The following is a 21,681-nucleotide window of genomic DNA, read 5'->3' on the forward strand; positions in this document are numbered from 1 at the left end:
GCGGAGTGGTGGGGGGCGGCCCGAGGGGCTGGGAGAGGGTCCGGCCCACGCTGCGCCTGGGCTGGGACTGGTCCCGCCGGCGCAGGGTAGCAGGAAAGTCTCTGCACACTCACCGGACCTGGGCTAGGACTGGGTCTGGGGGCTCCCGGAACTCGGCAGAAAAACTCGTTCCCCATTCTTTAGGAGTGATCTTTAGTATTGTTTATGAGCCCAGGCAATACAGATATTAGCATACAGAGAAAACCAATGGACAGCACCAACAACATCATCTTGGCTATACTAGTAAACACAGCAACAAGTGAGGTAAATATCAACTGGATATTGACAAACCCTAAGAACCACTTACTAACTGCCCTTAACTGGAGCAAAGATGTTTATAACTGTATTGAAGACAGTTATGCTCCCTAGATATTAACCTATAGTAATTCGGACCACACATTTCTGCTGGAGGTGGATGGTAGGGCATGAGCTCAAGCATACCTTACCACTGGAATAGATAACATTTTCTTCAGATCTAGCCCCTCTGAATACTATATCCAGCAAACCTGGCCTCCCACAATCATATGCATACATCATCCTCCTGACCTGAGCCTGAATCTTCCAGGGGATCCCAGATCTTTGTCTAGCTCTTACCCTTTCTGATCTTATTTCCCAGGGTATCACTATCCCAGGCTTTGTGGTATAACAAACTTTTATCTCTGGTTGTTGCTCTTCTCTTCAATCAAGTGAGTCTTTTGGTTGCCATTTCTATTCCCTGTGATATGAAGAACCCAGCAGCAGAGCTGGCTAGGATTGTGTTTTGGCCACTTTCTTCTTGCCTCCCATGGGCCTGGGCTGATGAAGGGAGGGAGATATGTGTTTCTTCTCCGCTCCTGTCTACTAAGTGAGTGGAGCAGGGCTTGGGGCCAGCTTAAATTTTTGAAGTCATAGGAATAGGTAAGGACTTTCTGAATAGAACTCCAAATTATATAAGAAATAACATCAAGAATAAAAAATGGAATTACGTCACATTAGAAAGCTACTGCATACCAAAGGTAACAATCAATATGGTGAGAATACAGAATTCAAAAAAATTTCCCAGCTATTATGAAATATTTAGAACATATAAAGAACTAAAACATATTAGATACCCCAAAATAAAAGACTATCAAAAATAGGTAACTGAAATGAATGGAAACTTTTCAGAATAAGTAAAAATGATTAATAAGTACATGAAAAAAGCTCAAAATCTCTTACCATTAGGTTAACATAAATTAAACTAACACAAGAGAGGAGAGGTAAAGGGGATAAATATAAGAATTAGGATATGTTATATACATGTACCAGCCCCCATTAAGAATGTAATCATTATGGACTTCAAATATTTACCAAGGCATAATAAAGCATGAAAATTGGAAAAGAAACCCCACTGAAATGGAACCTCACCCCTGAAAAAAGGTTTATCACCCCCCCAATAAAGAACTATAAAACAAATTGGTGAGGCTGTGGGCAACAACAATGCTTCTAACTGTCACTGGGAAAGTAAGCTAGTATTATCACTATCAGCATGGAGATTCCTCAAATAGCTAAAACTAGAAATTGCATCCAACTCAGCTATTTCTCTTGCAAGTATCTTCCCCAAAGGGTTAAAGATACCATATTATGGTGATATATACATATCTGTGTTTACAGGAGCACAATTCATAATATCTAAGTTTTGGAAGTGAACTCTATGACCATCAACAGAAGAATAAAGCAGATATGGTATTTATACACAATGGAATACTGCTCTGCAATAATGAAGGGCAGATTTCAGTCATTTGTAAGAAAGTGCATGCAACTTGAGTTTGTAATGACAAGTTAAAATAAATTAGACATACAATATCTAATATCACAGTTTCTCTTATATAAGCAACTAAAAGTATAAAAACTTATAGGATGGATAATAGGAAAGGGACATAGGTCTTCAGCAAACCATAAACAGATCTAGAGATGAAGGGGTAAAGGGTTAGGGAGAAGGTGAAGATGGTGAAGGGGAAGTGGGTGAATGGGAAGAAGCAAAAAATTCAGATCTATTATGTACATGCACTCCCTTATTTACCAATATGTACTACAAACATTGAAAAGAATTCAAATTCATCAAAGGGATTTAGATATGTATCTATATTTTAGGAGAAATAACTGTTGAATACAATGGATTCAACAAACAATGAACTTGCAATTACTTCATCTGTTTTTTCTCTCTTTCTTTGTTTCTGCTCTTTCTTTCTCTCTTTTTTTGTACTGGGGATCAATTATTTCATCTTTTTTTTTTCCAGAACTGGAGATTGAACTCGGGTCCTTGCGCTTGCAAGGGAAGCACTTATTCTAATAAGCCATCTCCCCAGCCCTTTATTACTTCAACTTGATATTATAAGAATTAACAGAATTAACTGAAGCTATCGAGGCTGCTTCCTTCTAAAGAACCATTAGGGATAAGGTTTCACAGATCTTAAGGAATATAAGATGGAAGCAGTGAGAACCCCGTCATACACAGACATGTTCTCATTCTCATTCTACTTTCCTTCTTATGATGCCTGCAATGAAGTTAATAAAGAAAATCCATAGTATATTTGATTAAATATTAAGAGTGATCTCAATAAATATACTCTTTGATGAACTTGTTCAAAAGGAAGAAATTACTGAGTTGAGAAGAAGGGACAGGAGAGGGAGTGAGTGAAAGAGATCTATCTATGTTTGTAAGCAGGGTGGCTCGGACAACTGTACTATGGATTTCTGCTGGTCTATGCAAAGGAGTAAGTGGTGCTTAAGCTGTTTGTATCTTTTTTCAATTCTTCAACCTTTTTATTTTCTTAATTTTTGTATATTATTTTCTTTCTTCTTCCAATTTTGCATGCATATACCCGGTATTATGAACAACAAATTTGAAGACAACTCTATGAAATACAACAGATACTGTGAAATTCATATTATTTTGTTTAGTTAAATTCTGTATCACTTGTAATTTTTCTGATTTAATACCATTTTGTACTCTCTCTTCATGTATTTAGTACAAGGTCTATGGGGTCTCACTACACAGATTAGATGACAGAAGTGATCCTTCTATTTTGGGCCACCCAAGCACTGGGATTACAGGAGAGCATCTACACACCCAGTCTCAGTGCACCCCAGGGGTGGGACTGCAGTGCACGCTAGAGATCGAACTCCAGTCCCTGCACCTGTCTAAGCAGTTGCTTTAGTCCATTGAGCTATCTGGCCAGCCCTTATTTTGTAATCTCTTTAAAAATATTTTTAATATAGAAATATAATCTTCTGGTTAATTTGTGCTTCTATGTAGTCATATTGCTTTAGCATAATACTGTGAGACCGTCAAAGAGTTAAGGCCTTTATAGAATTAACAGACTCCAATCCTCCAACTATTTCAGTAATAGTGTTAGTGACTCTTTTTAGGTTCAGCATGAAGATAGTGAAGAGGGCAGATAGGACAGTTCCATTAGCTGAAAAGAGAAGCAGCACATTGATGCTTTCTATGTGTAATATGCAATATCAGAATTCATGTTTGCTATTAAATGCCGCTCTAAAGCCTCATAACATTTATAAGTGTAGTTTTGAAGTGGTTTTTGGAATGTGGTATGATATTCCTCAGCAAATTAATCATCTGATAAGGTTATAGTTGAAGGTGATGATGGGAGATAAAGCCTGGTCGAAGGATATAGGTCTTTGGCAGGGTGATCTGAAAGGGCATATCTCCCTCCTTCTCTTGATCTGCCTGCTTCCTGATTGCCATCCCATAAACATGCCTCCTCTGCCATGCCTCTCTGCCATATTTCCCTGTGTTTGAGCTACACTACTAAGCACTGAAACCTCTATAAACTGTGAGCCAAAATAAACTTTTTCTCCTTTAAGTTGCAAATGTCCGGTAGTTTTCCAGTGATGAATGGACAACTAAGACAACCTTTGAACGATGGTGACCCAAATTTGTATGTGCAAATGCTATGATTACAAGAAAAATGTCACTTATGCCAAAACAATAAAATTCAATTTGAATTTGTAACAAGATCACAGATTTAATAAGAAAGACCATGCCATTAGTAGCAAAAGCTGCCTTTTCACAGTATCTGGGCCTTCTGAAGAAAAATATAAAGTTATTTTATGAACTTTTAAGTCAGAATGCTAATGATTTTAAGAAATCTCCAAATAATAAATATTAATAAAATCACCTTTATTTAATTATGGGGCATTCTGCTACACTGATACTTAAATACAACCTCATGCATTTTGACAATTGGATGTAGAAAGCTTTGCTTATATAAATACAAATATAGATGTTGGAGGAAAGACTAATTTGAGCTCTTTAATTTCTTCTGCAGGATCATCTCATGTCTAACTGTTGACTTTGTAAATTTTAAGTTATTTCTAGTCTGAATAGCAGAGAAAACACAAAAAATTCAGCCCAGATGGAGTTTAGAAATGCAAAATTCATAAATGTAAAGAAATAGAAAAATTACAAAGAATGCTTATGCGATAAAGCAGATACTTAACATTCCTAAATAAACCTTATTGTCAAGACTAAATGAATAGGGCCAGGGAGATAGCGCAGTAGAAAAAGTGCTTGCCTGGCAAGTGCAAGGTCCTGAGTTCAACCCCCGGTACCACAAAAAAAAAAAAAAAGAAAAAGAAAAACACTAAATAAATGTGAAAATAAGTTGGAAAGGGATAAAAGAGTGCATTCTCAAAACATAAAGCACTGTACAGCTAAAAGATCATCTTAACATTAAAATTATTAAATAGGTATTTAGTGTATTTATTCATTCCATTATCTTTATAAAAATGATAGGATAAAAAAGGCAAGCATCACATAGAAGACAACAATGCTGGTTAATGTCAAAGGTGTAATTTGGCTCAGAACAGTCTGATTTAAACAGTGTGACTTCAATGATTATATCTGGCCTGGGCTTTCCACGAATTGATCAAAGCTGACAGGTGCTCCAGGCTCACCAATGAGCAGATTAAGTTAGCGGAAGCCCAAGGTCTGAGATGGCTTCTTTGGAGTGCTTATCTCTCCAGATGTAAAAGTGGCAGGAAAAGCTGGGAGCGAGGAGAGTAGAGAAAGTGACAAGAACTCAGACTCCCAGTAATTCATTTACTATATAAAATAAGGGTCTGTGTAGAACAAAACAGATTGTCTTCAAAAAGCCAAAGAATATGCAATTTGCAACAAAGCCTTAGTGAGGAAAATATCAAATCAACAGAGATACAATATAATATTTATCTTTAGTCAATAATCACTGAGAGGGGCCGGGGAGATGGCTCAGTGGAATAAGCGCTTCCCTGGCAAGCGCAAGGGCCTGAGTTCAATCCCCAGTTCTGCCAAAAAAAAAAAAAAAAAAATCACTGAGATATATACTACAGTGATTGTATTGCCTTTTGTCCTTTAGGGTTGCACTCTGTTGTCTAGCCAATACAGTTAATGTCAATTTCCAAAGAAACACAAGCTGTTCTATCTTTTTATTCATTCTCACATTTCATATTAATAGACATCCCTGCTGAACATTGCAAACAATTTATGTTCTCATAGAACTTTGTGCTATTCACAGTACCTCATTATCCCATCATTGTGTGTGTGTGTGTGTGTGTGTGTGTGTGTGTGTATTTCCATTGATCTTATTAGGAATCAGAAAATTAACAAATAATTTTACTTCAATTTTACTGGAGAGGGGCCGGGGACATGGCTTAGTAGAATAAGCATTTCTCTGGCAAGCGCAAGGGCCTGAGTTCAATCCCCAGTTCCGAAAAAAATAAAAAAATTAATGGAGAACAATAGTGAGAAAAGCCTGTCTTATCCTTGAATAAACTTTCTCTCTAATCTCATCCATGAAAAATTTGTAACTCCTCTAAAGTACTACCAGAGAAAAACAATGAGATCATTTTAGATCATTTTTGTGTGAATTGTGAGGTTTATAGTGACCACTAGGTGTTATCCAATCCAATCTGCTATCTAAGAACTCAGCCGAAATTACCCTAGTCTCTTGTTAAAAAACAACAACAACAACAAAAAAAACCCCTCAAAAACAAAAACAAACAAACCAGCTAGATGTACTGGTGCACTCCTATATTTCCACACCCAGGAGGTGGAAACAAGAGGACCTTATTATCTAATCTTAACCACAAATAACTTACTATATCTCTTTTCTTCCCTATATTTTAGGGAAGGATCTATAGGGTGTTCAAGGTCTCACTACTAGATTGGACTCTTAGTGATCATCCTGTTTACAGCCTCCCAAGTGCTGGGATTACAGGTGCATGCCACCACACCCAGTCTCAATTGCCATCTCAGCACAGGGATTGAACTCCTGGCCTCTGTGCCTGCTTGCAGGCACTTGAATCTGCTGAGCTATTTGGCTGGACCTAACTTGCCATATCTTTCAAGATGAGAAAAGTGAACACAAAAATCTACCATAAGAATTGCTTACATCACTTTTTTACTATAGGAAATACATATTTATTCCTTAAAAGCCATCATATTTATAAAAATACAAGAATATATTTTTGCTTTTTTTCCATTAAAAAATACTGTAAGCTAATTGGAATAAAAATTGAAAGATATTAGAATCTATTAAAATAAGCTCTTATCTTACCAAGCAAGTAAAATATATGTTAATATTACAGAATATTCTTACTTTTTAAATTTTTCAACAGTTATTATTTATTCTGAATTTGTAAGGCTTTGATCAACATTACCATTAGAATATTTGCTTTAACACTGGCATCAGAATATTTCAGGTATATTAAAAATATTAACTATAATGTCTCAGTAACTGGGAATAGTAAATATTATATACTATGGCTGTCTTACACTTTACAGAAGTATTACCTTATTATTTCCCATTTTGTTACTATATTTAGTGCTTTTATGAAAACTTTCTATAATGATATTATTGCATTCTGCAGCTTATTTTTAGATTAGATTCCCCAAAGAGTACAGAAATATGTAGTCTAGAGCTAGATTACCAGAGTTGAAATGTGGTTTTAAATCCCAATTATGGCACTTCATCATTTTTTAATCTCTATGCTTTGGTTTACTTATCTGTAAAATGAAGATGATAGTAACAATATTAACTCATGAGTTGTTTTGTGTGTGAGGTTGTGTGGCATACTGGGAATCAAACCTAGGAACTTGTACATCCTAGGCGAGAGTTACACATCCATAGCTCTCTCATTATTACTATTTTTATTCTGAGACAAGATTCTGATAGATTGCCCAGGCTGGCCCCATACTTCCCATCTTCCTGCCTCAGCCTCTAAAGTAGCTGGGATTAAAGGTGAGGATCACCAGGACCAGCCATTTTAAGGTTTTCATGATGGCCAACTATATTTGTACACTACTTGAGTCACATTGTCAATATACAGTCAGTGTTTGAATGCTTTTGAGCCTGGAAATCACCTAAAACTTGCTTTCCACTTTAGTGAATATACTTGCCTAGCAAGCAATTACTCCATTCTCTTTCATTAAGGATTTTCATTACCATTTGAACATGTTTTATGAATGTGTGTGGACATTGCGTTTATGAATTCATACATTAAACTTTATAGTTCATTATTGTTTTATAGGAGATCCTTATTACCTGAGGATAATTGCCACTGGGAGCTACTGGTAGCCTTTATGATTTAATATAGGAATTCAGAGCTTGTGCCTTTAAAAATATGTATAAATACATACGAGGTGCATTATTTTTTATTTATTATCAATAAAATCCATTGTTAAAACAGTAGCTAGCATTCATGTATAGTTTTGACTTCCTTACCATCTCATTTGGATTTGATGTTCACCTCTAATACTTCATTGTTCAGTATTTTATATTATTGTGTAATTTAACTTTTCTTTTTTTCTCTTGGTAATCCTAAAAGCATATATTTTTATTTATTTTTTGTGGAACCGGGGATTGAACTCAGGCCCTTGCGCTTGCCAGGGAAGCGCTTATTCCACTGAGCCATCTCCCTGGCCCCAAAGCATATATTTTTAAAAGGTACTTTAGTGACTAGTTGACATGAAATTTTTTGTTACACTGACACATAAATAATAATGAAATACAAATATTTTCTGCCTTTGTTTTTCTCTAAACGATTTGTAGATTTTTTTATCCACTTGCAGTTACAGTTACAAAGTAAAAAACTAACTACAATCTAGTATTTGCTTCCTTGTAAGTCAGTACCCCAGTTTCTCTATTCCCTCTGGCAAACTGAATACCAGATGGACACTTGCCATCAGAATTATAAAATGTTACCAAAGTGTATCTTGAAAGTACTACTTTTCTAGTATAGTTTCTAACTTTGGTAAGTTTTCCAAATTTCTGTTCCTCAGAACAGAAGATGTAGAAACAACTCCAAATACACTCAGCCATCTTATCTTTGAAAACAGGGCAAATATGTTTGCGGGAAGAAAAATAGCCACTTTAATAAATGGTGCTAGAAACACTAGTTTCCACATATGAAAACTAGACTCATGCCTATTACAAGGCACTAGAGCAAAAATGGAGCAAAGATTTAACTATTAAAACAGAAACACTAAATCTATTGGAAGAGAAAACAGAAAACTTGAAGACAGACATAGACAGAGATTACATAAGCAAAACCTAGACTATACAGGTAATACTACAAAGAATCAAAAAAATGTTTTGCATAACAAAAGAAATCACCAACAAATTGAAAAGACAAGCCATAAAGTGGGAATAATTAAAACAGTTGTCCCTCTGACAAAGACTTTCTCCCTAGAACATACAAAGAATTTTTAAAAATCAGGCCCCCTAATTCAAAGACCCAATCCAAATTGGGCATTAAAGATGAATATACACAATGCAGGTAAAGAAATACAAATGACAAACATGAAAAAATGTTCAACATCACTGGTCATTACAGAGATGCAAATTAAAACAACACAGAGATTCCATCTCACCCCAGAAAGAATGGTTACAATGAAGAAATTCACCAATAATAAATGCTGGAGGAACTATGGGGAAAAGCAACCCTTTTACTCTGTTGGTAGGAGGGTAGTATCTTGGGAACAACTCATATGTTCATCAACCAAGAAGTGGACAAAAAAGATGTGGTCTTTTTATACAAGGCAGTACTACTCAGCCACAAAGAAGGTTAAACTGAGAACTTTTACAGGTAAAAGGATACAACTTGAGACCATGCTCCTAAGTGAAATGAATTAGACCCCTATGTGTAAATATTGCATTGTGTCACTACTGTGAGAAGCTGAATGAGTAAATAAAACCCAAACTATGCAATAGATACTATGAATTTGGAAGAAACTGTTCAAAAGAAAAGAGAAACTGATGGGGGAAAGAGAAATAAGGGGAGGTGAAGGAAAAAAAAATATATATATGCACACAAGATAGTTATACAGATAGTTTCTTTTGCTCACTGAAGAGAAAGATTTGCACTAATACTGTTTGGACAATATTTGATAACTATATCTTGTACACTGAATAACTATTATGAAGATGACAATAAGCAATAGGTCATATTTTTTACTCTCTTATTATCTTGTTTTGAAAGTCAGTTTTATTTTTATTACTATTTTCTCTTTAAAAACAAATTTGTGCTCCTGAATTATTATAATACATCCTTTATTTTCTTCTGCTTTCTTCTTTATAAAGTAACTATCAGTTGAGTGTTGGTCGTCATGCTCTATCCTGTACTGCTTTGATCTTCTCCTACTTTTTGTTTTTCTGCTTATTTACTAAATACTTAAATGTACTATTAAAGTCTGTTTTGTGTTCCACCATGTGAGATGTTTTAATATACAACTTTCTTTCATCATGGCTTAACTTCCATTTCTGTGTTGTTAAATTTTACAGAACTATTTTCTTAGTTCATTTTGCTCTCAGTTTATAGTGGCGTTATCTTTCTATAGTATGATGTTCTTTTTTTATTAATAGAGGCAATGTTCCTTTGACTCTTCCTGAGAACATTAAACAAATGTTCTCAATAAGCCTGCTGCATGAAAAAGGATTTTTCTTGTAGTATATTAAAGGATATTTCTTGTATGTCCTATTCTTGTTGTTTACTCATCTTTAATCACTCACTAGCTGGATTATTTAAGTACAAGATAAAATAAAATTGCATATTTTCTATTACTTTTTTTTGTGGAACCGGGGATTGAACTCAGGCCCTCACATTTGCCAGGGAAGCGCTTATTCCATTGAGCCATCTCCCTGGCCCCTCTATTACTTTTTATAAAATAATATGAAAAATAGAAGTGACAATTTCATTACATTTACTCAATGCAAGAATCATCTGGTTGGCCAGGGAGATGACTCAGTGGAATAACCGCTTCCCTGGCAAGTGCAAGGGCCGGAGTTCAACCCCCAGCTCCACAAAAAAAAAAAAAAAAAAAAAAAAAAAAAAAAAAAAAGCCAGGGAGATAGCTCAGTAGAATAAAGCGCTTGCCTGGAAAGAATCATCTGGTTGAAATGACATCTGCCTCGGTTAGGCTCGGCATAGTGTGTAACCAAATGCACTGCTCAAGTTATGCTCAGGGTAAACTCTTAAGTGGTTAAGTGTAGAACTAATTCAGGAAAAGACATCACATCTCACAAACTTCCTAAGCTCTTTATTTTAGCTTCCTAGGTATGGGAATAATTTTCCCAGGGTTGGATTCTCTGTGGAATTCCTAGGGTATAGAAAATCTTCTTAAATGATAATTTTCCTTCCTCTTAACAATTGCCTCTCCTACTCTCTGGACAAATTAAAGATTTGGTCTACTGCATAGTTCTCCAAATTCTTGTCTTTTTTGTAAAGGTCATTCTTTTTTACACAAATATTACTTCTAGTATTTGAAACTTGCTTTTGTGAACTTATATAAATGTCGATAACACATGTAACCCAAAATAATTAAAAATTTAAATTGCCACAAAGAGATCTATTGATTTTTTTTCTTCCCATGATTCTGTAAAGCTTTTAAAGGAAATTTATTTTTTAAAATTCTAACCAGTATATATGTTTTATTTTATTTTTGAAATAAGAGCACAAGAATAAGACATATAATGAATGGCATGTTCCACTGAACTAGATAGGTTTTAGGTCCCACTTCACATACTCTCAAGTCCATTTTCTCCCAAGCTACCATCATGGCAGTCTGTTTTACTTTGGTTGCACTACATTTGCTTTCTTCCCTGAAGAACTTTGATGTATTCTGAAGCTGGTATGGTGAGAGACTTTACGGTCCTAAGTGCAACTTTTAGAGTATTTTTTTTTATTTTTTAAAGAGTATAAAACAGAAGAAATTACAAGTGATACAGAATATCATTTAACAAAGTAATATGAATTTCATGATATTTGTTGCAATGCATAGTGTTGTCTTCCTACCAGTTATTCATATTACCAGATATACACTTGCAAAATTGGAAGAAAGAAAAAAAAAGAAATGTTTAAGAAATTAAGAAGAGAAAAAGTACCAACAATCGAAAAAAAAGGAGACAAAACAAATTAAGCATTATCTGCTCCTTTCCATAGGCCAGCAGAAATGCACAGTACAGTGGTCCAAACTATCCTGCTTACATATATAGATAAACCTCTTTCCCAAACTCCTTCTCCTGTCCTCTTCAACTCAGTAACTCTTTCCTTTTGAAAAAGTTCATTTTCTTTTTTCCATTTTTTCTTTCAAGTTCTCACACTAAAGAGCAACATTCGAAGAAGGGAAAAACTGGTTTAGAGCCAGTCGATAAGTGTTCTCTCTTCAGTGTTTGGCAGGTGGGCTAGACAATTCTGAGGCATATTTTGCAGGCTCCTCAGAAGGTCTTGAGAAGGGGCCAGGGAGATGGTTCAGTGGAATAAGTGCTTCCCTGGCAAGCGCAAGGGCCTGAGTTCAATCCTCAGTTCTGCCAAAAAACAAACAAACAAACAAACCAGAAGGTCTTGATAGAACTCTAGTTCTTTATGGTGGTGAACAACCCTAGAATCCATATCTATTCTCTCTCCCAGTTTTACTTCTATGCTTCGGCATCATCAATCAACATAAACTACCTGCTTTTAGTTTTCTTCATAGGTTGCATTTTCCAAAAGAAATCAGGCTCCAGTGCTCATAAAAAATATGTAAAGTCATCTTTCAGGAGGGGTCATTAAAACTGATATTTTGTTTAGCATATTCAACTATCATAAAAACAAAGAGGTCATTCAGATGAACTAAGTTTGATTCTAAACAAGTTGTTCTAAAACTCAGGCTTTTCAATTTCCTTTTTTCAGGCTTTTCAATTTCTGATGTATATAAAAAGTATGAAGGAGAAGAAATAAACTCTAATAAAATAAAATGTGAATGATAAAAAGTATTGGAAAGAGGGTAAGAAAGTATACAGCTCTGTTTACAAGAACCTATCATTTTTTATCTGGAAACAATGATATTAATAATCATGTTAGGATCAAAATGCTAAAAACAGTTAAATCAATTGAAAGTTCACTGAGACAGTACAGAACCAGCATTCAAGTACTGTTTTTTGGACTCAAAGTGATTTCTCCTATCCACTAAAAGATCTGAAAAGATTACTGCTCTGAAATGTTTCTATTAAACCAAGCATTGTAACATCATATGCTACATGGTTCAGCATATTCTTTCATGATTTGAAAAATCTTAATTCTTATCTTAAGAAAATTGACACAGAAGCAAACATACAACAATCTCCTAGTGGAAGCTGGACTATCTTCAAAGAAAGAGGTTAGAGGATAACATGCAAATGCAAATTTTTCAGAGCTTAATTGTCTCATTAACATCTACTGTCATGATTCAATTCTCATTTGCTGGAATGCAAAACTTTCCACATTACACATATGACATTTGCCTTTAAATGTCTTTACTGTTATTTATGTTGTCACTCATTTCTAATATTTAGCAACTCAAAAGCTGAAATATGGGATATAGAAATGAAATGTTACACTCATGGTATTAGCCATTAGGAATTTAAAACATTAAAAATTGTTTAAAAAATGAAAATATTTTAAATGATTTAAAAATTAGTTAAAATCTGATTATTATATATTGTGGTTTTAACAAAATTTAAAACATCATTTTAGTCATAAAGAGCTTTTTTTCCTTAGCATAACTAATTAAAATTATATTTAAGACTTTTGTGCAGAAATCTCACTGTAGGGGCTGGGGAGATGGCTCAGTAGAATAAGCGCTTGCCTGGCAAGCCCAACTGTCTGAGTTCAATCCCCGGTTCCACCAAAAAAAAAAAATTAAAAAAAGAAATCTCACTGTAGAAATCTGTACAACTCTCCTGCCCTCTTTTATCATTGAAGTTCATCTCTAGTTCATCACATTGTAGAGTTTGTATTTTCTTCAAAAATAAAACATTTTATTTTTTGAAACCTCTTACAGATTTTTTCCATGAATTATGTACAATGCCTTTGCTAATATTTCAATATTAATTACAAATATGCATTTCTTACCTATTAGTTTTATTTCAATAAAATGTATCAACAAATATAAAAATATACACCATACATAAAGTGAAAAACTTAGGGCAAAGAGAAATCATGGATACAAATTGAAGCATAGAATTACAGCGGTGAGCTAGCTCAGCAAAGTAAACACCTGCTTAGGCAAGTGCAGGAACTGGGGTTTGATCCCTGGCAGCACATGCTACACAGGCTCCGCTCCTGGATGCGCTCAGCTGGCCACAGAAGTTAGGTGTGGTGGCGCATGCTTGTAATCCCAGTGTGGGGGAGGCTGAAAACAGGAGGATCACTATGAGTCCAAGCTGCATAGTGAGACCCTGTACCAAATATATTAGAAAAAAAAATCAAAACAAAACAAAAAAGAAAAAGAATTACAGTAATACATAAAATTAATATTATAAGATGAATTTTCCAATTATTTATACTTGAAATTTCTGTCAATGCATAAGGCAAACTATATTTTGATAGAAATGACAAAAAACAGGTTAATCCTGAGAAATTTTATAAAGAAAAAGAAGTAATATACACTGACCTCAGTAAGAGACTTGAAGTCTAGCCATTGAAAAATCACAGCACCATGCCAGTGTCTAATTCAGCAAATTCAATGCTTCAGAAACAAGTCATTGTCACAGAAAATTCAATGCCAATAGAATAGTCATTCAAAGAAAATAAAATGTAGGAGGAAAAGGGTCTCTTCATGTTCCTTAGTTATTGAAACAATAGGCACACTGAAATAGTCACACTGAGTTCCACTGGAAAAACACAGTTTCAAACTAAAATTGGTAGCAACTGCCATATCTCTTAAGGGAATGTGCCTTGGCATCAGATTTGTGTTCAAACATTCAAATAGCTAATAGTATTGGAGGCCAAAGGTATCACCATTTGTAAAATTAAGATTAAATGAGATACAAATTGAGTATCTCTTATTCATATTTATTTTTATGTAACAATTCCTCAAAAGAAATTTAATTACTAGGTATTACAAACATATGCTAATGCAAATAGTTGGAAGCAGAAGTGTTCTGGATTTTAGAATATTTTCATGTATATAATGAGACATCTTAGGCATACAACGCATGTGTAAATACAAAATTCATTTATGCTTCATGTTTACCTTATGTACATAGCCTGAAAGTAATTTTACACTATATTTTAAAATGTTTTTCATCATGAAAAAGTTTGTGAACACTGAAAAAACAAAGGAAAGGTATCACTATTTCAGTTACCCATGTGGACAATCTGTAGTCATTTATCATCACCAGCCATTCTTTTTGTTTTGTTTGTCTTGTCTTGTCTTGTCTTGTCTTGTCTTGTCTTGTCTTGTCTTGTCTTGTTTTGTTTTGACACAAGATCTCACTATGCATTTTAGGCTGCCCTTGAGCTCATTTTGTAACCCACGCTGGCCTCAAACTCCCAGTGATCCTCCTGCCTCAGTCTGGTGAGTGCTGGGATTACAGGTATCCATTCTAAATGGATATGGTACCAATATGTAACCATTTTCTTACATCTATTCACACTAAGTATACAATAATAAAAGTAATATACTATTGATATAGTGAAAAAATAATTGTTCAAAGTAACTACGTAGAACATTTAAGCACCACTAAGATACTTGTGTCAGCTGTTAACCAGCAGTAACAACATATAATAGCAGAATTTCAGTTACCATTTATGTTACTGTTTTATTAAAAGGTTGTTATAAATTGTACTATACTGTTTTATGTGAGAAGAAATGTCAGAAGAAATTGAGGGAACAGAAAGTAGGGGTTCAAAGGGATGAATATTTCGGATAGTTTTTAAAAATGTTTCCTATAGAGTCATCTGCTTTATTAACCTTAGTTTTTGACTGAGAAATTTCTCTTTGATTTTAAACTGTCAGGATCTCTTGTATTATAAATGAATACTGCTCTAAAGTTGCAAAAAACTCATTATACATTTCCACTATATCATTTCCAGGCATTTTTATAGTATTAACACTGTTGTTTTCATTATTATTATGATCACCTTGATTCAGAACTCTTTTTGCTAGTTCAACATCAATTAAAAAATGAAATAGAAGTTCATTTTTAACATTATGCAGTGTTGTTCTACTTTTCATTAATTCTGTGCATCACTTTCCACTTTTTTCTTAAAATCATTCCAACACTATACTCTTCTATATAAAGTGCCACATGTACATCATTTTCCAATTTATTCAACACCTTAACTTTCTGTGCTACAGATTAACACAAATGTCTCTTTCACTGTTACCGACAGAGGTATGTGCAGTTCCTTTTGGCATTTTTAAACAATATCCTTATACTACAGAGCAGAGAATAAGGAAAATAGCACAGTAAATACAATGTACGTTGGGGGCATCATGTGGAGCCCTCCTTTGACATATCTGGTCTATACGAATATAGATTTTATCACCCCTTGTGGGGAAGGGGGATCTGCACTCGCAAAAACGATACAGCTATGGAGGTATTGGAGGATCATGTTTTGTCCTTAGTGATGCCAAATAAACTGTGTTCTGATCCTGAGTATTATTTCTAATCCATCATAAAGTCAGATATGTAATTTTCCACCTGTGATATCATGTCAGAACTGAGAAGTTTTCAGATTTTGAAGCACTTTGGATCTTGGATTTTTTGACTAGGGATGCATAACCTTAATAAGCTTGTATAACTTAAACTAATAAACCCTAAATATAGAAACCCTAAATAACAGTTTCTATTAACCAGATGAAAAGGAGTTTGATAGTGATTACTCTCCTTTCTATGCTACCAAGGAGAACAATACATTAACTGTAGACCCTCTTAAGGACTTCTCAATAAACCTCCAAGGCCACTACTGCTGTACAATGAGGGAAAGAGGATTATTCAGTATTACTTACATATATACCTGGTAACATAAAAGACCAGTATTACTGTACTGCTGAAACTCCAAATTAGTATTTCCCCCCAATGGACTTAGGTAAGATATCTAAAAATGTTTTCTTTTCTAAATTCAAAGTATTATTTTGTAAATATTCAAACATGCCAGACATATACAACTCATAAGCTGCAGGAATAAAACGGGTAAGGAAAATGCTTCTTTACCATCTAGTACCTAACAGATGCAAAGTGCCATAATTTCAAATCAGAAGTGAAGAAGCTGTTATAGCAGAGCAACATTGACCAAAAAAATTGATGTACATATAAAAGCAACCAGTTGTACGTTGACAAGAAGCGGGATGTATTTTTAAAACATATAATGTGCTCATATCTCAGTTAAAGTAATTAGAAGGTTGTTTAATGAGTATAAAATCAGAGGAAAGAAAATTTGACTATCTTATGAAATACTGATCCAAACGATACTAGTGATGAACTCATAACTCAGAGGAAAATACTTCACACTGTCACAGTGAAAAGTTTATATCTCAAATTCTTTTATCTTGATTATTTTATTACATTTCAACATTGCTACATATTACAATCTTCAAATACTTTCTGTATTTGATAAAATAGAATGGTTACAACTAATACGTTTGGGTTTGTAGACTTCCTAAAAGTACTTTTAACTCACATAGCCAGATTTTTATTATTGCTTACTTATTTATAATTTGTAGACTTTTATTGACTCTTTAAATATAGAACTATTTTTAAAGGATATGAAAATAAATCCAAGTATACATACCACGTGAAGAATCTTATTCTCTGTTTCATATACAGTACAGTCCTGAAAAAAGGAAACACATACATTAGGTCCAAAAAAATCAAGCATTCTTTTAAATATTTTCTTAAGGATTATATGATAATCTGCAAAATCTTGACAATTCCATTAAAAATAATAATAATGATGGGAAAAATCGGGATAGCTCTTAACTAAATATTAATAGCAGTTAGCTTGCATACTCAGCTACTGAAAATATCTTATTTTTATTTAACTATATTTTCCAATTTCACCAACTTTAAAAATGCCTAATAATGTATATGTACGTTAAGTATACTTCTACTGAAGATGTAACTAAAACCTACCAACCAAAAGTGCAGGTCCTCATGTATTCACTTCTGAATTTTATAAGAAATTTACAGAAGACCTAATGCAACCACTCCTTACACACTTTCATGAAATTGAAAAAGAATCAATACTTCCAAAATCATTCTTGAAAGCAACTATAACCTGATACCAAAACCAGAGAAGGTTCTCAAGAATATAGACACAAATTCGCAAGAAGATATTTCCAAACAGAATGTACCAAATCATGAAGAAGATTATATACCATGATCAAGAAGGTTTCATCTCAATGTTGTAGGAATGGTTCAAAACATACAAATCAATAAATTCAATGCATCGTATTAATAGAGCAAAGGATAGAAACTATACGATTATCTCAGTAGATGCTGAAAAAGCATGTGACAAAGTCCAGTGCCTATTCATGATAAAATCTACAGATAACTGGAAAAGATCTCAATCTAATAAAAGGCATCAATGACAAATTAAGAACCAACATCATACTAAGTGGTCAAAACCAAAATACTTTCATTTTACAATCAGGAATAAGACAAGGATGCCTTCTGTCATCATACCATTTCAATATAGTTTTGGAAATATTAGCTAGAGCCATTAGAGAAAGTAAAGCAATAAAAAGCATAATGATAAGAGATGAAGAATTTAAATTGTCATTATTTGCAGATGACATTATACTCCACAGAAAAAAACCAAAAAACTTCACCAAAAGAATTACAGATTTAACAACCAGATTCAGTATCACAGCTGGAAACACAGTCAACACTCTACTATATTTCTGTGCACAAATAACGAATGAATTCAGACAGAAAGTAGAAAAACCACAACTTTCACAAAAGCACTAAAAAAATGAAATAGTGAGGAATCAATCTAATGAAGACAGTAAAGAGTTTACATGAAAAACTACAGTACTCTGAAAAAGGAAATTGAAGAGGATATAAAAAAATGGAAACATTCGTTTCTCTTGGGTAGGAAGAAGCAAATGTAAAAATTTCCATACTTTCAAAATTGTTACACAAAATTAACGCAATCCAGATCAAAATACCAATATCATGTCTCACAGAATTAGAGACAATAATCCAAAAATTAATTTGGAACCAGAAGAGACCTAGAACAGCAAAAGTTGGGCCAGCCAAATAGCCCAGTGGATTAAAGAGCCTGCAAGCAGGTTCAGGGGCCAGATCCCAAGGCCTGCAGTGCCAGCCCCGCCCCCGGGGTGCCCTGAGCCTGCAATTCAGACTAGGCGTGGTGGTGCATGTCTGTAATCTCAGCTCTTGGGAGATTGTAAACTTTGGAATCACTACAAAAGTCCAATCTAGTAGGGGACTCAGGTCAACAATTTCTGACATTGCCAGTCAAGCAGAAGACCCAATACTATTATGGGCTACTGGACTCTTTTAGAATATTTTGCTGAGTTCACACACCTATAATATTCAAATAACGCAACTTAACAAAAAAAGGGGATACAGATGAATTTCCATGTTGTATCTGTGTATTCAAAGTGGTTAGGATAGATATATAGTTACATTCTCTTAATGAATAGAGGGATCTGTTCTAATAGTGTTTGTAAATAGGATATCATGTCTGCATCCTGTACAGCAATTAACCACTAGGAAGAATGTATGCAATGTGTTAATTATTGAAACTGTCCTACCAATTTGGTTTGAAGCTGTCTCATTGCTATATGTTTCTCAATAGAATTATGGAAAAAAAGTCCAATCTAGTAGTGAGACCCTGAACCCCCTGTAGACCCTTCCCTAAAATACAAAATAATGATAATAATAATAATAATAATAATAATAAATTAACTGAAATAAATTGGACACATATGTTTAAACATCCCATTATTTCTCTAGTTTGAGAAACCAAAAGGGGAAATACAGGCAAATATTTATAATAGATATTAGGAAACCACAAGAAAATCATCAAAGAGAAGGGGAACAAGGGAAGGGGAGGGAGAAAGAAAGGAAGACAAAAGAAAAGAGATTAAAAAGATAAAATTCAAACAAAGCTTTTAAGGAGAGACCAGTTAAAGGGAGGAAAGAGGAATGAGGAAGCACAGAATCAAGCTGCATTTCGTACAGGTCCAAATGCTGTACACTGAATGTCGTCATTATGCACATGTAAAATGTACCAATAGAATTAACTTTTAAAAAACCCAGAATGTACTGAAAAATTATTTTAACTGTGATATATCTTTGAAATATCTAACATTTCAACCACTGCTATAGATTAGCATATTAAGAAAACAGTAATAAGATCTCATATTTTTATTATTTTCAGCAATTTCAAGCTAATAAGTGCATATTTTAAAATTAGTATATCCTTATGTAAGTACAGAGTTTATATTTATCACTGAAATTTGGCTCCACAAAATTATAATTTTTAAATAAATATGCCATTTTTAACCTTTAATTGCATAATACAGAATAAGCAGCAACCTGACAAAGCGATCTTTGTTCAGCAACAACAACTTTTTGGTTTAGTTTCTTAATGTATAAAATGGACGTAATATACATTAGTAGCAACCCAGTAAGAGATTTAAATGAGAAACACAGATAAATTGACAGTCAAGAGGATGACATATTGAAGTAATAAATGTTTTAGCTGAGTATTATGGGTGTTCTACATTACTTTTAGTTTTTAAAAATTGCATTTACCTCAAAAAATAAATGTAGCTAATTATTACTTGGCATGTTCTGAAAAAAGCCGTATTTTTCATAGTATCATGATTTTTAAGGAATGATAGTCCATTTTGTTTCACTTCCTAAGTTAAATCTTAAAAAAAGCAGTCTTGTTTCACACTGATTTTTAATAATAATATTCCCCTATAATATCCTTTCAGATGTGAAGTATACATTCATGTCAGTGGCATATTATATAACCAGGGGCAGACTTTTGAAAAGCTAAACTCAGGTTCCAATCATCTCACAAAGTGACAGAAATATTAACTCTTGCCTTTCTGACCATGTTCTTGTGCCAAAGGAGAAGTCTGCTACAAATATAGCCACATTTGCATATGCTTATCAAATTGTTTTACAATATAATTCAATGCTTTTGCTTAATATGCTTAATCGTATGCTTAATCAAAGTCAACTGATTATTAATTACATATGCAGAAGAGCTAAGGTGAAGATAAAGCATTTGTTTTCAGAAAGCACACTTATCTATGCACCTGAGTTTGTAAGAGTTAAGCATTGTACAAATTAATTTCAAACACAAGTGCATTGGGAATAGACAATCTGGGAAAAGCTGGAAAGGTGCTGGTGTTCCCCAGTATACTTCTACAGCCTGTCTCTGCTGAAGTGGATACACAATTCACTATTTTCCTATCTTACCAGAATCAAAGGATATAGTTAAATATTCATAGGAGATTTAATTTCTTATTCAAACTTCAAAGGAATTTTCAATGAAAAAAGTAAATATGATCTAAATGTATATCCTACTAAAGGTATAATAATTATGCAGAAAGCAATGAGTTCAAGACAAAATATAATTTACTTGTACATCTCCAGTGTGATATAAGAAATATACTCTTAAAATAAGCATACATTGTTTACAGTAATCATATTATTTGTTGATAGTAGTGTTACTGTTGTGCTGAATCTGTCATGTGTACTCTATAAAATGAAACAATTGAACAATTTTGTGACTGTAATTCTATTACCACTGGTGTCATCAATATTTTATTATAGAAGAGAGTAAATATATATATGTATTACTGAAATAAAATGAAAACTCTAGACACTGTTAATGTATTATGTATGTATGTACATAGGTATGTACATAGTTCTTAGCTCAGCACACTTAAATGGCATAGGAATAATGACCAACTATAATTATGAACATTCCACTGTTGATATTGTCTTTAAATATAATTTCCCAGGCCTTCTTGGCAAATGTCGCCGTACATCACATTCATAAGAGGAAATGTGTAAGATGAGCTTGGATTATATTGTAAAACATGATAGAAGGAAGAATTGTGCCAGTTGGACTCTGTAGTCAATGAAAAGACATCACTGCTGGCTAAAAACAGAACAGTCTGCGCAATGACTGGACACAGTAAATACTGTGAAATATAAAGTACATTATTATGTTCAATGCAACAATATTAAAGTTAAAACACGCATGTATCTAAAATATATTTAAGGGGCCAGGAAGATGGCTCAGTGGAATAAGCGCTTCCCTGGTAAGCGCAAGGGCCTGAGTTCAATCCCCGGTTCCACAAATAAATAAATAATAAAAAATAAAAAA

At 33.8% G+C, this 21,681-nt stretch overlaps 1 protein-coding gene across 4 annotated transcripts in view; it reads right to left on the bottom strand.

Annotated features, from left to right (window-relative positions):
- The window catches only part of Cnksr2 (connector enhancer of kinase suppressor of Ras 2), a 314,719-nt gene that overhangs the window by 189,695 nt on the left and 103,343 nt on the right, over positions 1–21,681 (bottom strand). For all 4 annotated transcript variants that reach the window (XM_023715390.1, XM_023715389.1, XM_004631400.2 and 1 more), the window contains exon 5: positions 17,095–17,136. In XM_023715390.1, the coding sequence (XP_023571158.1) occupies positions 17,095–17,136 (42 nt within the window). The remainder of the gene's footprint in view (positions 1–17,094; positions 17,137–21,681) is intronic.

This window comes from Octodon degus, unplaced genomic scaffold (assembly GCF_000260255.1).
Source record: "Octodon degus isolate 3935 unplaced genomic scaffold, OctDeg1.0 scaffold00041, whole genome shotgun sequence".
NCBI lineage: Eukaryota > Metazoa > Chordata > Mammalia > Rodentia > Octodontidae > Octodon > Octodon degus.